Source organism: Fundulus heteroclitus, chromosome 12, assembly GCF_011125445.2.
Source record: "Fundulus heteroclitus isolate FHET01 chromosome 12, MU-UCD_Fhet_4.1, whole genome shotgun sequence".
In the NCBI taxonomy this organism is placed as follows: Eukaryota; Metazoa; Chordata; class Actinopteri; order Cyprinodontiformes; family Fundulidae; genus Fundulus; species Fundulus heteroclitus.
In genome coordinates, this window is record NC_046372.1 from 3707252 (window position 1) to 3719958 (window position 12707).

Sequence of the window (12707 nt, forward strand, 5' to 3'; positions counted from 1 at the left end):
AACACTTGCAATCCTCTATGGAGTCTAACCCGGCACATTAGTTAAGTCTTGATCATGGGCCAGCAGGTTGATCCCTGAAAATCACCCACGGTGCTGCATTATGCAGCGTGTCACCGCGGTATTTAAATGATCGTCTCACACATTGTCACAGTTTATGTGTTAATCTGTGGTACACATCAACCTGGTAAACACAGGGGAGAGGAATGCGATGGTAAATCCCTGAAACGTTGAGCGAATTTCAGGGATTTACCAAATTTGATTTAATTTGGCTTATGGCTATTTTATTCATTTAAAAAGGTCCTTATGTGTAGTTGTGGATTTTCAGTTATGGATTTCTTCAAAATGACAAGAACAAGAGGTTTAAAATATTTTACCCAATGTATTGAATCTGCATATTAAGCGTCTTTCACTTTATGGAAGGAGTGACAAAAAATATTTTATTTTTCCGCGGTATTTCACGACATATAACTTAAGAAGGAAGTCAATCTGGAGCAGAAATAAGAACCGTGTTACCCCCAACTTTCCGAGCTTAACTCCCCACTCTGCGTCCGTGATGACGGAGAGAAACTTCTTCTGCTCCTCTGGCTCGTTATATAAACTGCACAAATTGGCCCCGATTTCCGCCACCGCCTGAAATAACCAACACACACACACACAGACTTTCTATAGTTACCACAGTCAGGAGGATAAACATGCCTAAATAATAAAAAAAAATTTTTCTAAATATTACAGTTAACCTGACGAGGCAAATCACATGGGAAATATACTGGAAGATGTCAAATAGTGTGCTTTAATGCAGACTGAGGAACATCGCATCAATCTGCTAACTTTATGAGCTTAGCTTTAAAAACAAAGCTGGGAAAATATTCATCTTGAGTTCTTTATATTTAACAAATCAAAGACAATAAAACAAACAAGATCAGATACCTACCAGGATCTTATCATAATTTTGCCAGGTGTTGTCTATAACTTTCCACAACAGTTTGAAGACTTCTGCTTTGGGTAGGAGTGTACAAAGACCGACGGCCAAATCACAGTCGACCACTCTCCAATTAAACACCTGAAGCCCAAAACACCAAAGACATAATAAACATAAAACACCTTCAAAAACTGAATTTCCCAAGCTTTAATTTCGGGAAAAAAATAAAAACACGTTGTACGCTCACCTTGTTCAAAAGGCCCAAAGCCACAGCGTTCAGCGTGGATACCGTTGTGTTTCTGACATAACTCAGGCTGACGTTGTACTTCTTCAGATCCTGGTTATTGTAAAGCTGAAAATAGACACGGTCCAGAGTAATGTTTTAACTACATGAACGTTGCTCTGGATCTATACCACAAACAAAAACACTTCAAAAACTGAACTAAAAATAAGTAAAATTTTCTTAAAATGAGCGTATCTGTCCTTGATTTGAGCAGGTAAATAAGATGATCTGTCAACGGAATAAGATTTTTGCACCAAAAATCGGAACAACTCATCTCCATCGTCTTATTTCAAGTACAGGATGTCTAATTATCTTATTTTAGGGTTCAAAATACTCAATCCATTGGCAGATAATATCATTTACCTGCTCAATTCAAGGACAAAAACCCAAATTTTAAGAACATTTTACTTATTTTAAGATTTGTTTTTGCAGTGAAGGCATACATTGTAAAAGGTTTAAAAGGAGGCAAAACTAAAATTGCATTATTTGCGGTCGCTGCAGGAGGTACGGTCCCTGCTGGGCCGTCCTCTGCATAGCGCCTGTGTGTGAAGAGCATCTCAGGTCCCCGAGACAGCGTGGTTTCTAGAAACCGGAAATGATCCACAGGAGGGTCGTCTGCAAACTTCAGGCCTTTCACAGGCGGCTCTGCTGAGGTGCGGTCATTTGTGGTTCTTTGGGATCAGGAAGATGATGAAGTGTTTGATTTTTGAACAGGTCTCTGGGCTGTGTGATGTCCCCCCTTCAGCGTGAAGATGTGGGGGCCAGTTGGTAAGCACACGGCGTGACGGGGAGACGTCGTCAGGTCCCGGAGCCTTCCTGGACTTCTGACTGAAAGCTTCCCAAAAAGCAGCAGGGTCGTTAACCAAAATGCTGCTTTTTAGCTTCTCCATGCGGCGCCCCTAATTTACTCAGTACTGAAGTGAACCATGGTTTATTGTTGCTATATGTGGAAAAGGTCTGCACACACGTCCTTCCAAAAAGACGCTTTAAAAAAAAAATAAGCTGTCTGTATTTTGGACGTACATCAGAAAGGTTTGTGCCGTAAAAAAAAAAAGACAAAGGATGAGAGTCTGGATGTTTCTTTTTCCACGTCTGTTATCAGCTCGGCAAACTGTTTTTCAGCCTCTGCTGCGCAGGCTTGTGGTGGGATATAAACACCGGCCGAAACAAAGGAAGAGAACTAGAGTCTAGAAAAAGTGACTCTAGTGACCAATGTCTTATTTAACACTGCACTGCAACCGTAATTTATATAAAAGCGGATTCGACCTCCTCTTGTTTTTCCTGAGAGCTCTGTGCTGCGGTCTGCACGAAACAGCCGGATCCTCTGCATCTGAAGTGCGCTGTGCCGGTTGTCCTCACCGAGCCAGGAGGAAACACGGGGAGGCAGATCCGTGGAAGTTTTTAGACAAGTTGTCCTTTGTCCATTTTATTAGCCAGGGGGTGGACATTAGCCAGGTGGATTGAAGGCAAGCGTGCGCGGCGTCTCCCTGGCCGAAAATCCCAGAGCGCCGCCAACCAATGAAAAAATGGAGAACAAAATGCCAAAAGAGGACTGGCTGGTGTTTAGGGGTTGCACTCTAGTAGAAGTGATCCGCAAATGGTGGCAAAGAGCAGAATAAACAGCAAAACATGCAAAGTGCAAGAGAGCGAAGGAGCGAGGCTCCACTCCGGGGCACCATCTTGTAAATATTGCATCCTTGTTATAAATAAATAATAATAAAAATGACCCAAACAAATGGGATAGTTATTCAGGAAACACAGCATAGGTCAGTCATACCTGAACACTGAGCTTTGTGTCCATGATATTGGAGGTGATGTGCTGCAGACAGCTTCCGTAGGAGTTGACGAACACTCGGAGGGCCAACTCCAGCTGGCTGCACTCCTGGAGCATCTGCAGCATGTTGGTCAGCGGGTCCACGAGGGTCTGCAGGTGGTTTGAACCTGTGCCAAGTTACACTCAAGGTTAACGCCTTTATTTGACGATGGGGAGGGGGGGAAAAAATGACGAGGCAAGAAAAATCCCTACCGTCTGCAAAGGAGCAGTGAGACAGACAGGAACAGTCCAGCGGAAACAGTTTGGTGTCTGCAAGAATAAAACACGTCACAGCTTCACAATTGGGCCGCAGAACGGAGCGGATATCAGATAAATCTGTGTCAAGAGATGAATATCATTTTTTTTTGTACCGTGGGGAATAGGCAACAGGCAGTTGGTGATTTCGTACTGCACGGGTAGAACGGACACTGGATCCAAAACAATGCAGTCTTCATTAAAAACGTCCTGGAAGCTCAGCTGGGAGTAAGAATCTTTTTCTGCCTCCAGACTCAAGTCCTGCAACAATTAAAACAGAAATAAAGCCAATTTTAAAACACTCAGCATATTTAAACTAACTTTTCTCATCATTTCTTTGTTTCCCTCAACACTGCAACCCAAACCAGTTTTTTTTTCTTTAGGGATTTACAGTTATTGATTTGTGGAAGGGGAAAAAATTATGGTTTTAACCATAAAAATGTAAAACGGGTGCCTTAAACTCTGATGCTCCTAAATAAAGTCCTGTGCCACCAGTTGCGTTGCAAGGTCACCCAGTTATTAAACAACTAATCTGTGTGTGAAATTCCATTCAATTTTCAATTCAATATAGCGCCAATTCAAGAAACACGTCATCTCAAGGCACTTTACAAAGTCAAATTCAATCAGATTATACAGATTGGTCAAAAATTTCCTATATAAGGAAACCAGTTGATTGCATCAAAGTCCCGACAAGCAGCATTCACTCCTGAAGAAGCGTAGAGCTACAGGGACAGTCGTCTGCATTGTCCATGGCTTTGCAGCAATCCCTCATACTGAGCAAGCATGAAGCGACAGTAGGAAGAAAAACTCCCCATTAACGGGAAGGAAAAACCTCCAGCAGAACCAGGCTCAGTATGAACGGTCATCTGCCTCGACCGACTGGGGTTTACAGAAGACAGAACAGAGACACAACAAGAGAGACAAAAAAGCACAGAAGCAAACATTGATCTAGTAATCTGTTCTACATTAGATGGTAATAGCGGGTGATCTGTTCCTCTTCCAGCGCCTCTTCAATCACAAACATAGAACCGGACCGTCAACTGTTTAGATGAAAGCATATTCTTTCATATTCTAACTGGATATTTTGCTCATCACTACCAATATCCATCCAGTCTGACAGAGCTTGAGCAATTTTGCAAAGATTGGGCCAAACTTTCAGAGACACCCCCCAAAAGTCTCACGGCTTTAACGGCAACAAAAGGGGAATCTAATGACTCATGTGGGGCTAAGTACAAATGCAAGCCACACTTTTCAGATATTTCATTTAAACTTTAAAACATGGATCGTTCAGCTTCACTTTGACAATCATACACTACTTTGAGTTGATCCATCTCAAAATCCTGGTAAAAAGTTTTGACATTAGTGTTTGTACCATGACAACATGTGGAAAAGTTCAGGGGTGGGAATGCTTCTGCAAGCCGCTGCGTATGGAAACACTGACCTTTGCTGCGAATCCATAATCGTCTGATAACTGGCACTGATGATACACGTCCATGGCGATCCGTGTGCACTTGCAAAGCTCCAGGCAGTCCAGAAGCAGGTCTGGAACAATTAAGTTAATCACCTTTTGGGAATTTTGCATCGTACAAGAAAAAAAAAAAACAATGTTTGGAGGTGTGAACCTTGTACTAAGACAATCTTGCTGAAATCCAGATAACGATTTTAAATTTAATTCAAGGACTTTTTTTAATGTCCTGGTGTACTAAAGCTTTCTTTTTTTATGTTTCCCGTGTTTACATAATTAAATTGTAACGGACACACACACATATAGGGAAAAAAAAAGAAACAAACAAAGATGACGTTAAATACCAGTTGTAGTGAGAATAAACATCAATCTTTACCTAAATAAAAGCCAGTTGAACGGTAGAAATGGTTCTTATGCAGTTTTTACCCGAGTTGCACAAAGTGATGGCCTGGCAGGCCAGATCGTGGATGACTGCAGGCAAATCCATCCCTTCAGGAATCACCATGGGAATGTCCGCCTGGAGCATCTGACACAGCTTCTTGGCAGCGGTGAACAAAACCTTCCCCGTGTTGCTGTTGTAGTGATGCTCGTACAGCTCGCTGCAGACACGAACAGGAAACAACCTTCAGTCCTGTAAACACCTCGCGCCCCGACTCGGTAACAACCAATGAGCTCCATCCTCCCCAACCTGAAGATTTTGAGGGCCTTCTCCACCTTCCCGGCGTGCAGAGCGCGCAGGCCCAGGTCGGACCAGAGCTCCTGCTCGGTGCGCTGCAGCTGCCTGCCGAGCCGCCGCAGGCCAGCTTCCGTGGAGATGGTCTTGGTCTTCCCGTCCGGATCATTCGCCACGACCGGGGCGGACAAAGCCTTCCCTTTGGACGGACGGCGAGCGCGGGTGTTTTCATACGCCGTGATGTGATGCTCCTGGATTTGCTTTCTGATGTTGGGATCTTCGTAGTTGGAAGGGGTGAAGAACACATCAAAATCTTCCTGAGGAAGCGGTTAGAAGGGAAACCGGTGTCACAACTCAAAAGGACAGATTAGGGAATGCTAAAAATAAATAAATAATAATAATAGTTTAAGTGAAGGTCACCTGTAGGTGGGCGATGGCCTTGAACATGACGAGGTTGTGCTCGCACTCCATGCTTTTGAGAGGATTGTCTGCGACAGGCAAAGATAACTGGCATCAAGTGTGGGCCGTTTACGTATGCTTTATTAACAACCTTTGTTTGGATAATCAGCTTTCAGATCTGTGAGGCTGCTGGAGATCCAGGAAACAGGAAACCGCTGAACGTGCGGCTACAACCTGCAGTGCTGTGAATCACCATCTGTCCTCTTTCTGACTTTCTTCAGTTGTTGCTTTCTTGTCATACTGACATATTTCAGATAATTCTGTGACATCCGGGTCTCTCTTGCAGTAACTATGACAGGCCAGCCACTTCTGGGAAGGTTCACCATCGCTTCATGTTTTCCTCTGTTTTTAAATAACAGCTCCAACTGTGTCGCACTGGAATCCCAGAACCTTAGAAATGGCGCTAATGCCTTTCCCAGATAGATAGGAGTGTTATGCATCGCTTTTTAAGATGCCGTTGCCTACTTCTTGTTGATTGACAGGGTCAGTTTGATTTAAGAATAATCTGTACTGGCCATCGCTACTGAACTAAACTCTGCTTCCCCCCATAAAAAAAATAAAACTTGGTTAACTGCAGTTAATTGATGATTTAACTTTATTTCATAAAGCCAGGTTGGTAAGAATAGGTTTTTTGCTTAGTCAATGAAGTCACTATTTGAAAACTGCTAGTTGTTTCCACTCAGGTTGTTTTTCTCCAATTAAAATTAGTTTGATGATCTGAAACGTTCATGATAAAAAATAATAAAAAGAAAGCTGATACAGAGGAACAAGCGACTACATGTTGAAAGCAGCGTCTCCATCCATGACTGTGTTTGGTTTGTGCCAGTCTGCGTTCAGCCTTTCCTCCAGAGTTCCCCTCTGCAGCTCATTCGTTATGATTTGTTTAAGAAATAGTTGATGAATGAACTTTCCTTGCACCAACATCTCCCATAGTGAGGTCTCGCCTTGTTTGGACTTGTTGATGTTTGTAAATAGAATAAATAAAAAAAAAAAAAATACAATTAAAATGAATTTACAAGACAATCTTGGGCGAAGACGTACCGAGGCGCACCACTTGTCCCACCAGTGAGTCCAACCTCGTGCTTTTACGTAACCGTGTTACTGTTTTTGTTTCTTGACACATGAACTTTGTCAACCCAGTTATGCAGGTTTTATTGTCCCACCGTGATAAATAGACACGCAGCACAAATGAACAATGCATTCTCTTCTTTAAAAACCTGGACTGTCCTTACAATGGGCTCAATGTAGACATGCAATGGATTTTCTTATCGTTTAAATTCCTTAGGATAGACATATTTGAAAGAAAGCAACAAAAAGGTAGTCGCTGAAGCACCTTATTTAGTTTTAGCCCAACGCCTTTGGACCCATTTAAAATTTAAATGGCGCTTCCAGCTGAAAGTGAGCGGAAGTAGTAAGCCTTGAAAGCTTTCCTATTCCGTTATGAGGGATTTTTAAAAAAAAATCAAAGTTATAAACACTAGGGGTAATAGCTGATTTGCCCAGAATGAGACAAAATGATCTCAAAGGAATAACTGTGGGAAAGCCTTTTAGATATCACACAGAAAAAAAAAAACACAAAGTGTTTGCGTGACTGTGAAACACATAAAGCCTTGACAATTTTATACAACACTTACGTTTCAGAATTAAATGCAGGTATTTTAGAGCCTCCACCGCCACCTGAGCCACGGCCATCTGGTGCTTCTTGTGCTGTGAAGGTCAAGGTGACAGAAAGCTGAGTTCATTAAAATGGGACAAGCATCCTGTATATTGTATTTCTTAGGCCCCTTCTGTTCAAGCCAGCGGTATCATGTTCATGGATCATTTTAAAAAGCCAATGGAAAAGGCAAAGGCACTCGTAAAGGTGCAGTGGGCTGCAAAAGTATTCACACCCCTTGGCATTTTTCTTGTTTGGTTGCCTCACAGTCTGGCATTAAAAATTGATTGTTTGATAATTTGCACAATTACATTTACAAAACATGTCTACAGCTTTGAGGATGTATTTTTTTTTTTTTTTTACTGTTAAGCAAATCACAAATGGGCCAAAATAACAGAACAATTCAGTGTCCTCTAAAGTCAGTACTACAGGTGGTTTTGGATCGGTCTCTGTGAGCTCGCCACATCTGGCCACTCAGGGCTAAACTGCTCCAGCTTCTTCATGCTGGATGGTTTTCTCGTGTGAACAGCATTCTTTAAGCCTAACCACAGATTCTCAATTAAATTTAAGTCAGGACTTTGACTAGGCCCTTCCAACACATTTGAATGTACCCCCTAAAACCACTAAATTTTTGTTTTAACAGTATTTTTCAGGTCTTTGTCCATCCCCTTCTTATTTTTAAACACCAAGTAATGGATTTGTCCTGGCAACTCTTCCATGAAGCTCAGCTCTACAGAGCGTACGGCTCATTGCGGTCCTATGGACAGACCCTCCAGTCTCAGCAGCACAAAATGGACTCTGTACCACATTCGTATATCTGCACGGTTTTAAATAATACTCACCTGGACACCGTGAATCGCACACTGTCTATTTCCCCTGCATTGTCTACATTGTTTACATAAATCGCTGCTGCATCTTCATCCTGAAATTTACTGCAATATACTGTGATTTTTCAAGCTGTATGCAAACGAAATTTCGTTCTGTACGCACTTTGTGCATACAAAATGACAATAAAGATGTCTACTGTCTACTGTCCTTCAGGGTTACCTTTGGTCTCTGTGCTGCTTCTTTGACTATCATGTGCTTTTCACTTAAAGGTGATGGATTCGACGGTGCTCCAGGCTAAAGTCACTGATTTTGATATTTTGTCATTACCCAGCACTGACTTTTACTTGAGGTGGACGTGTCGGTGGGAATACTTTTGCAAGGCACTGCAAATGACTTATTGGCTAAAGCTGCACAGAACCTGTCCTCTTCTCACCTCGTCAGATATGTGGACTTTGTCCTCCAGCTGCAGCCGAGCCCACGACGTGAGACGCTCGATCACACACTCTGCCTCTGCAGAAGATAGCCTCTTCAGGACAGTCAGGACCTCCTCAGTCTGAAAGCAGCACCAGAGACTTCATCCCACGTCCACAGACAGATAAAAAAATAATAATAACCTTGTGATTATGCGTGTTTTAGCTCACCTTGCTTTGGCCTATCAACTGGGTGAGATATAGATAATTTATCTGTACTGTTGGTAGTTTGTATGCTTCTGCTAGTGTCAGGGAGTCTTCTAAAGAAGTCGGTAAGTCCTGCTTCAGGATGTATCGAATCAGCGACTGTCAAAACAAGTTAATATACAGCTGTTTATTAGCTGGGGCACAACACAGGACATATGTCTCATAATGATAATAATAATAATTCATTACCATAGCTTGAGTGCTGTTGGAGAGGCTGAAATTGCGGATGCCGTAGCCTCTGAGAAGTTTTCTAATCTCCATCATGTGGTAGCTCTCCTTCAAAAGCTCCTGTCTGGAAGAAAAAAAAGGCTTAATCTTAATGTATTGATGGTTTTAGTAGGTTAAAACAATTCCTAAACAAGAGTTTTACAAACATACTTTGGTCCATCCATCTCCAAGTATTGCTGCACGAGTTTTTCCACCACATTGCTCCAGGGTACCACAGCTTTCTGCATGATCTCCAGCACGGCATCCACCATAAGCTGGTAGGGTAAAAAAGAGCAACTTTCTTTTTTTTGTTTTGTTTATTCGTTCTTACTGCTGCTGCTAAGGTTGCTTGTTTTCATAAAATACAAGGGAATTAGAAACCTTTGGCGACCCCCTGCTATGTATCATTTATAACTCACATCAGTGTCGGTCATGCAGCCGAGCACAGCTACTGCTTTGGCTTCCCATCCTGTGAAAAGCGTCGTGGTCTGAGAGCTGCAGCGCTCCAACAGATCCTAGATAAGAAAAACACCAGAGAATTTAAAAACTACCCGAGTACCGGAGGGCACGGGATAAATTAATCAAGTTACAAACCTTTAGCTTACAGAGTTTCTATATATTTAATCACTAAAAACAGTATTTTTCAAGAGTTAAATTTGTCAAATCTGAGACTGAACACATGTAATAGACCAATATAATGGTTCATCACTTTGGGTAATGTTTCCTACATGCAAAATATGTTTGTCTTCTATTAGAAATATTTATATTTTTGAAAGTAGTAAGTTAGAATTGATTTTGCAAAAAAAAAAGGCAGTTTAGTTTTCCCCGAGTGTTCAGTGAAGTGGGCACAGCCGCAACGCAAAGCAGAGACTGAAAGGCTTCTACGCTGCAAAGTTTTACAGGGTTTAGAGATTTAAAGACTTCCTATAAAAAGCACTCCAGGCTTTTGTTTAATGGATTAACCCACTGTGTTGCTGGATTTTTTTTTTTTGCAATTCAGAGATCTGCAAGAAGTTCTGTAATCTGTGTTCTTGGTCAGGTCCCGCCCCCACAAATTCATCCTTAAAGGAGCCATAAGCGATATTTCACTACTGTCTGTAGACCAAAACAAGATGTGTGACAAGCCGCGCCTCTCTAGCTTCACTGCAGCTGCCACCCGGCCGCTCCCTTCCCCATTTGTAAAGGATATAAGTATAGGATATAAGTAGGGATCCTTCACAAATGAAGGATTTCATTTGTATTCTTTAAAGTAGTCCTTTAAAGAATACTGAGAGACGGTGGGTTCCATTGAGGAATGGTGAGCCCCCACCAGGATATGTGAAGCCCATTTATGAGACGATCTGCCCTGGATGGTCTGAGAACTGTGCTAGCTGCTACTTGGCAGAACAAACTCTCATTTTTCCCTCTTTTCCACCTATGGATGACCTGCAGTGAAGTAGGGAAAATTCAAGTTTTTTCCAGAAATTGTAGGAACCTTGTTGAATCATCTTCCAATTTCTAAATATATCCATCCTCTTCCGCTTATCCGGGGTCGGGTCGCGGGGCTAGCAGCTTCAGTAGGGAGGCCCAGACGTCCCTCTCCCCGGCCACTTGGGCCAGCTCCTCTGGAGGAATCCCAAGGCGTTCCCAGGCCAGCCAGGAGACATAGTCCCTCCAGCGTGTCCTGGGTCTTCCCTCTGGGTCTCCTCCCGGTGGGACATGACCGGAACACCTCTCCAGGGAGGCGTCCAGGAGGCATCCTGACCAGATGCCCGAGCCACCTCAACTGGCTCCTCTCGACGTGGAGGAGCAGCGGCTCTACTCTGAGTCCTCCCCGGATGACTGAGCTCCTCACCCTATCTCTAAGGGAGAGCCCAGACACACTACAGAGAAAACTCATTTCAGCCGCTTGTATCCAGGATCTCGTTCTTTCGGTCACGACCCAAAGCTCGTGACCATAGATGAGGGTAGGAACGTAGATCGACCGGTAAATCGAGAGCTTCGCCTTTTGGCTCAGCTCTCTCTTCACCACAACGGATCGGTACAGCGCCCGCTTCACAGCAGACGCTGCACCAATCCGCATGTCGATCTCCCGCTCCATCCTCCCCTCATTCGTGAACAAGACCCCAAGATACTTGAACTCCTCCACTAGGGGCAGCACATCCTCCCCAACCCGGAGAAGGCACTCTACCCTTTTCCCGCTACCCTTTCTAAATATATTACAAATGAAAAGCGTGGTTTCATTTTGTTAATGTTCAAAGCCTTATTACAAATGAAAAATATTATTTGTGTTGTTTTATGTGAAAGGACATAAATACAAGTCATTTTTCATTTACTGTAACGTCTTACAGAGTAGACGCAGCAGAAAAAAGGAAACAAGAATAAATGTGACATGGGACTAGCAGAGTAATTTAAAATACATCAGATAGTATGAAACTTTAAAATGTATTAAATTAAAGACACATTCCAGGATATAAATTTTTAATTGTATTGAAATTATGAGTTTTATAGTTATTATAGTTATTGGGTATAATTCTAACTACTTACCAGTTAAAATATGAGTTTAATTTTCAGCTTTGACTGAATATCTATTTATTAGCGGTTAAAATGGTGTTTATCGGCACGTGAGTTTTACCTTGATGTACTGCAGCAGTAATTCATCTAAGGGCAGCTTGTGCTCTGCGGCGTAGGGCTGAACGCTGGTCTGCACCGTGGTGGCAATCAGCTCTGGAGCTGGAACTTTGTCCAGCATGAAGAACGCCACGCTCCACACACTCCCCTTTTAATAGGCAAATAAATAAATAAAATCCTTAATTCACTTAACAGATCTTTTCCACGTCATGACAATTTGTTGGTCTGGCTTTCTTGGCAACAAACATGCAGTAATTGAAGCTTCTAATGCTTCTGTGTTAAGCAGCTGAAAGAACAAGGACATGAGGATGACACTGAAACTGTTGTGACCTCTTTTTGTTCCTTTATATTCACTTTAAACTATAAAATACTAAAGTTTACTGTGAATTATATCAGACTATTTTACAGTGAGAAGAATTCAAAGACACAGAAAACACCCGACATGAAACTATGATAGAATAGAAATATGCTGTATTGTCCTACAGTGGGGAAATTCAGGTGTCCCAGGAGCAAAGGGAAATGCAAATAGAGCATGCAGATACAAAAAAAGAATAAAAGACAAAATAAAAAAAAATAAAAAAACTGTAAATGTAAATATTATAAAAAATAAAACTAAAGTGTGTAACGGATGGACAAACACAGGAAAAGAGAGAAGGAAGAAAGCATTCAATGAAGGAGGTAAGGAGCAACACAGTGAAGGAATAAAGAAATTAAGTAAGGAAACACTTAAGGAAGTATGTAAGGAAGGGGAACACAAGAAAGGAAGGAATGAATAAACAAAAGAATGAATGGGTGAATGAAAGACAAGAAAGAAAATTAATTGATGAAAGGAGGAGCAAAGGAAAGGACATGAGGATGGAAGGA

The 12707-nt window shown here is 42.2% G+C and overlaps 1 protein-coding gene across 1 annotated transcript in view; it reads right to left on the reverse strand.

Moving 5' to 3' along the window:
* The window catches only part of kntc1 (kinetochore associated 1), a 39127-nt gene that overhangs the window by 15827 nt on the left and 10593 nt on the right, over nucleotides 1-12707 (reverse strand). The window contains exons 23-39 of the mRNA XM_036143749.1: nucleotides 11848-11991; nucleotides 9653-9748; nucleotides 9405-9508; nucleotides 9216-9318; nucleotides 8991-9125; nucleotides 8783-8902; nucleotides 7502-7574; nucleotides 5829-5896; nucleotides 5424-5725; nucleotides 5162-5334; nucleotides 4712-4812; nucleotides 3387-3531; nucleotides 3229-3285; nucleotides 2980-3143; nucleotides 1167-1271; nucleotides 932-1060; nucleotides 514-630 (exon numbers count right to left, since the gene is read on the reverse strand). Of these exons, the coding sequence (XP_035999642.1) occupies nucleotides 514-630; nucleotides 932-1060; nucleotides 1167-1271; nucleotides 2980-3143; nucleotides 3229-3285; nucleotides 3387-3531; nucleotides 4712-4812; nucleotides 5162-5334; nucleotides 5424-5725; nucleotides 5829-5896; nucleotides 7502-7574; nucleotides 8783-8902; nucleotides 8991-9125; nucleotides 9216-9318; nucleotides 9405-9508; nucleotides 9653-9748; nucleotides 11848-11991 (2136 nt within the window). The remainder of the gene's footprint in view (nucleotides 1-513; nucleotides 631-931; nucleotides 1061-1166; nucleotides 1272-2979; nucleotides 3144-3228; nucleotides 3286-3386; nucleotides 3532-4711; nucleotides 4813-5161; nucleotides 5335-5423; nucleotides 5726-5828; nucleotides 5897-7501; nucleotides 7575-8782; nucleotides 8903-8990; nucleotides 9126-9215; nucleotides 9319-9404; nucleotides 9509-9652; nucleotides 9749-11847; nucleotides 11992-12707) is intronic.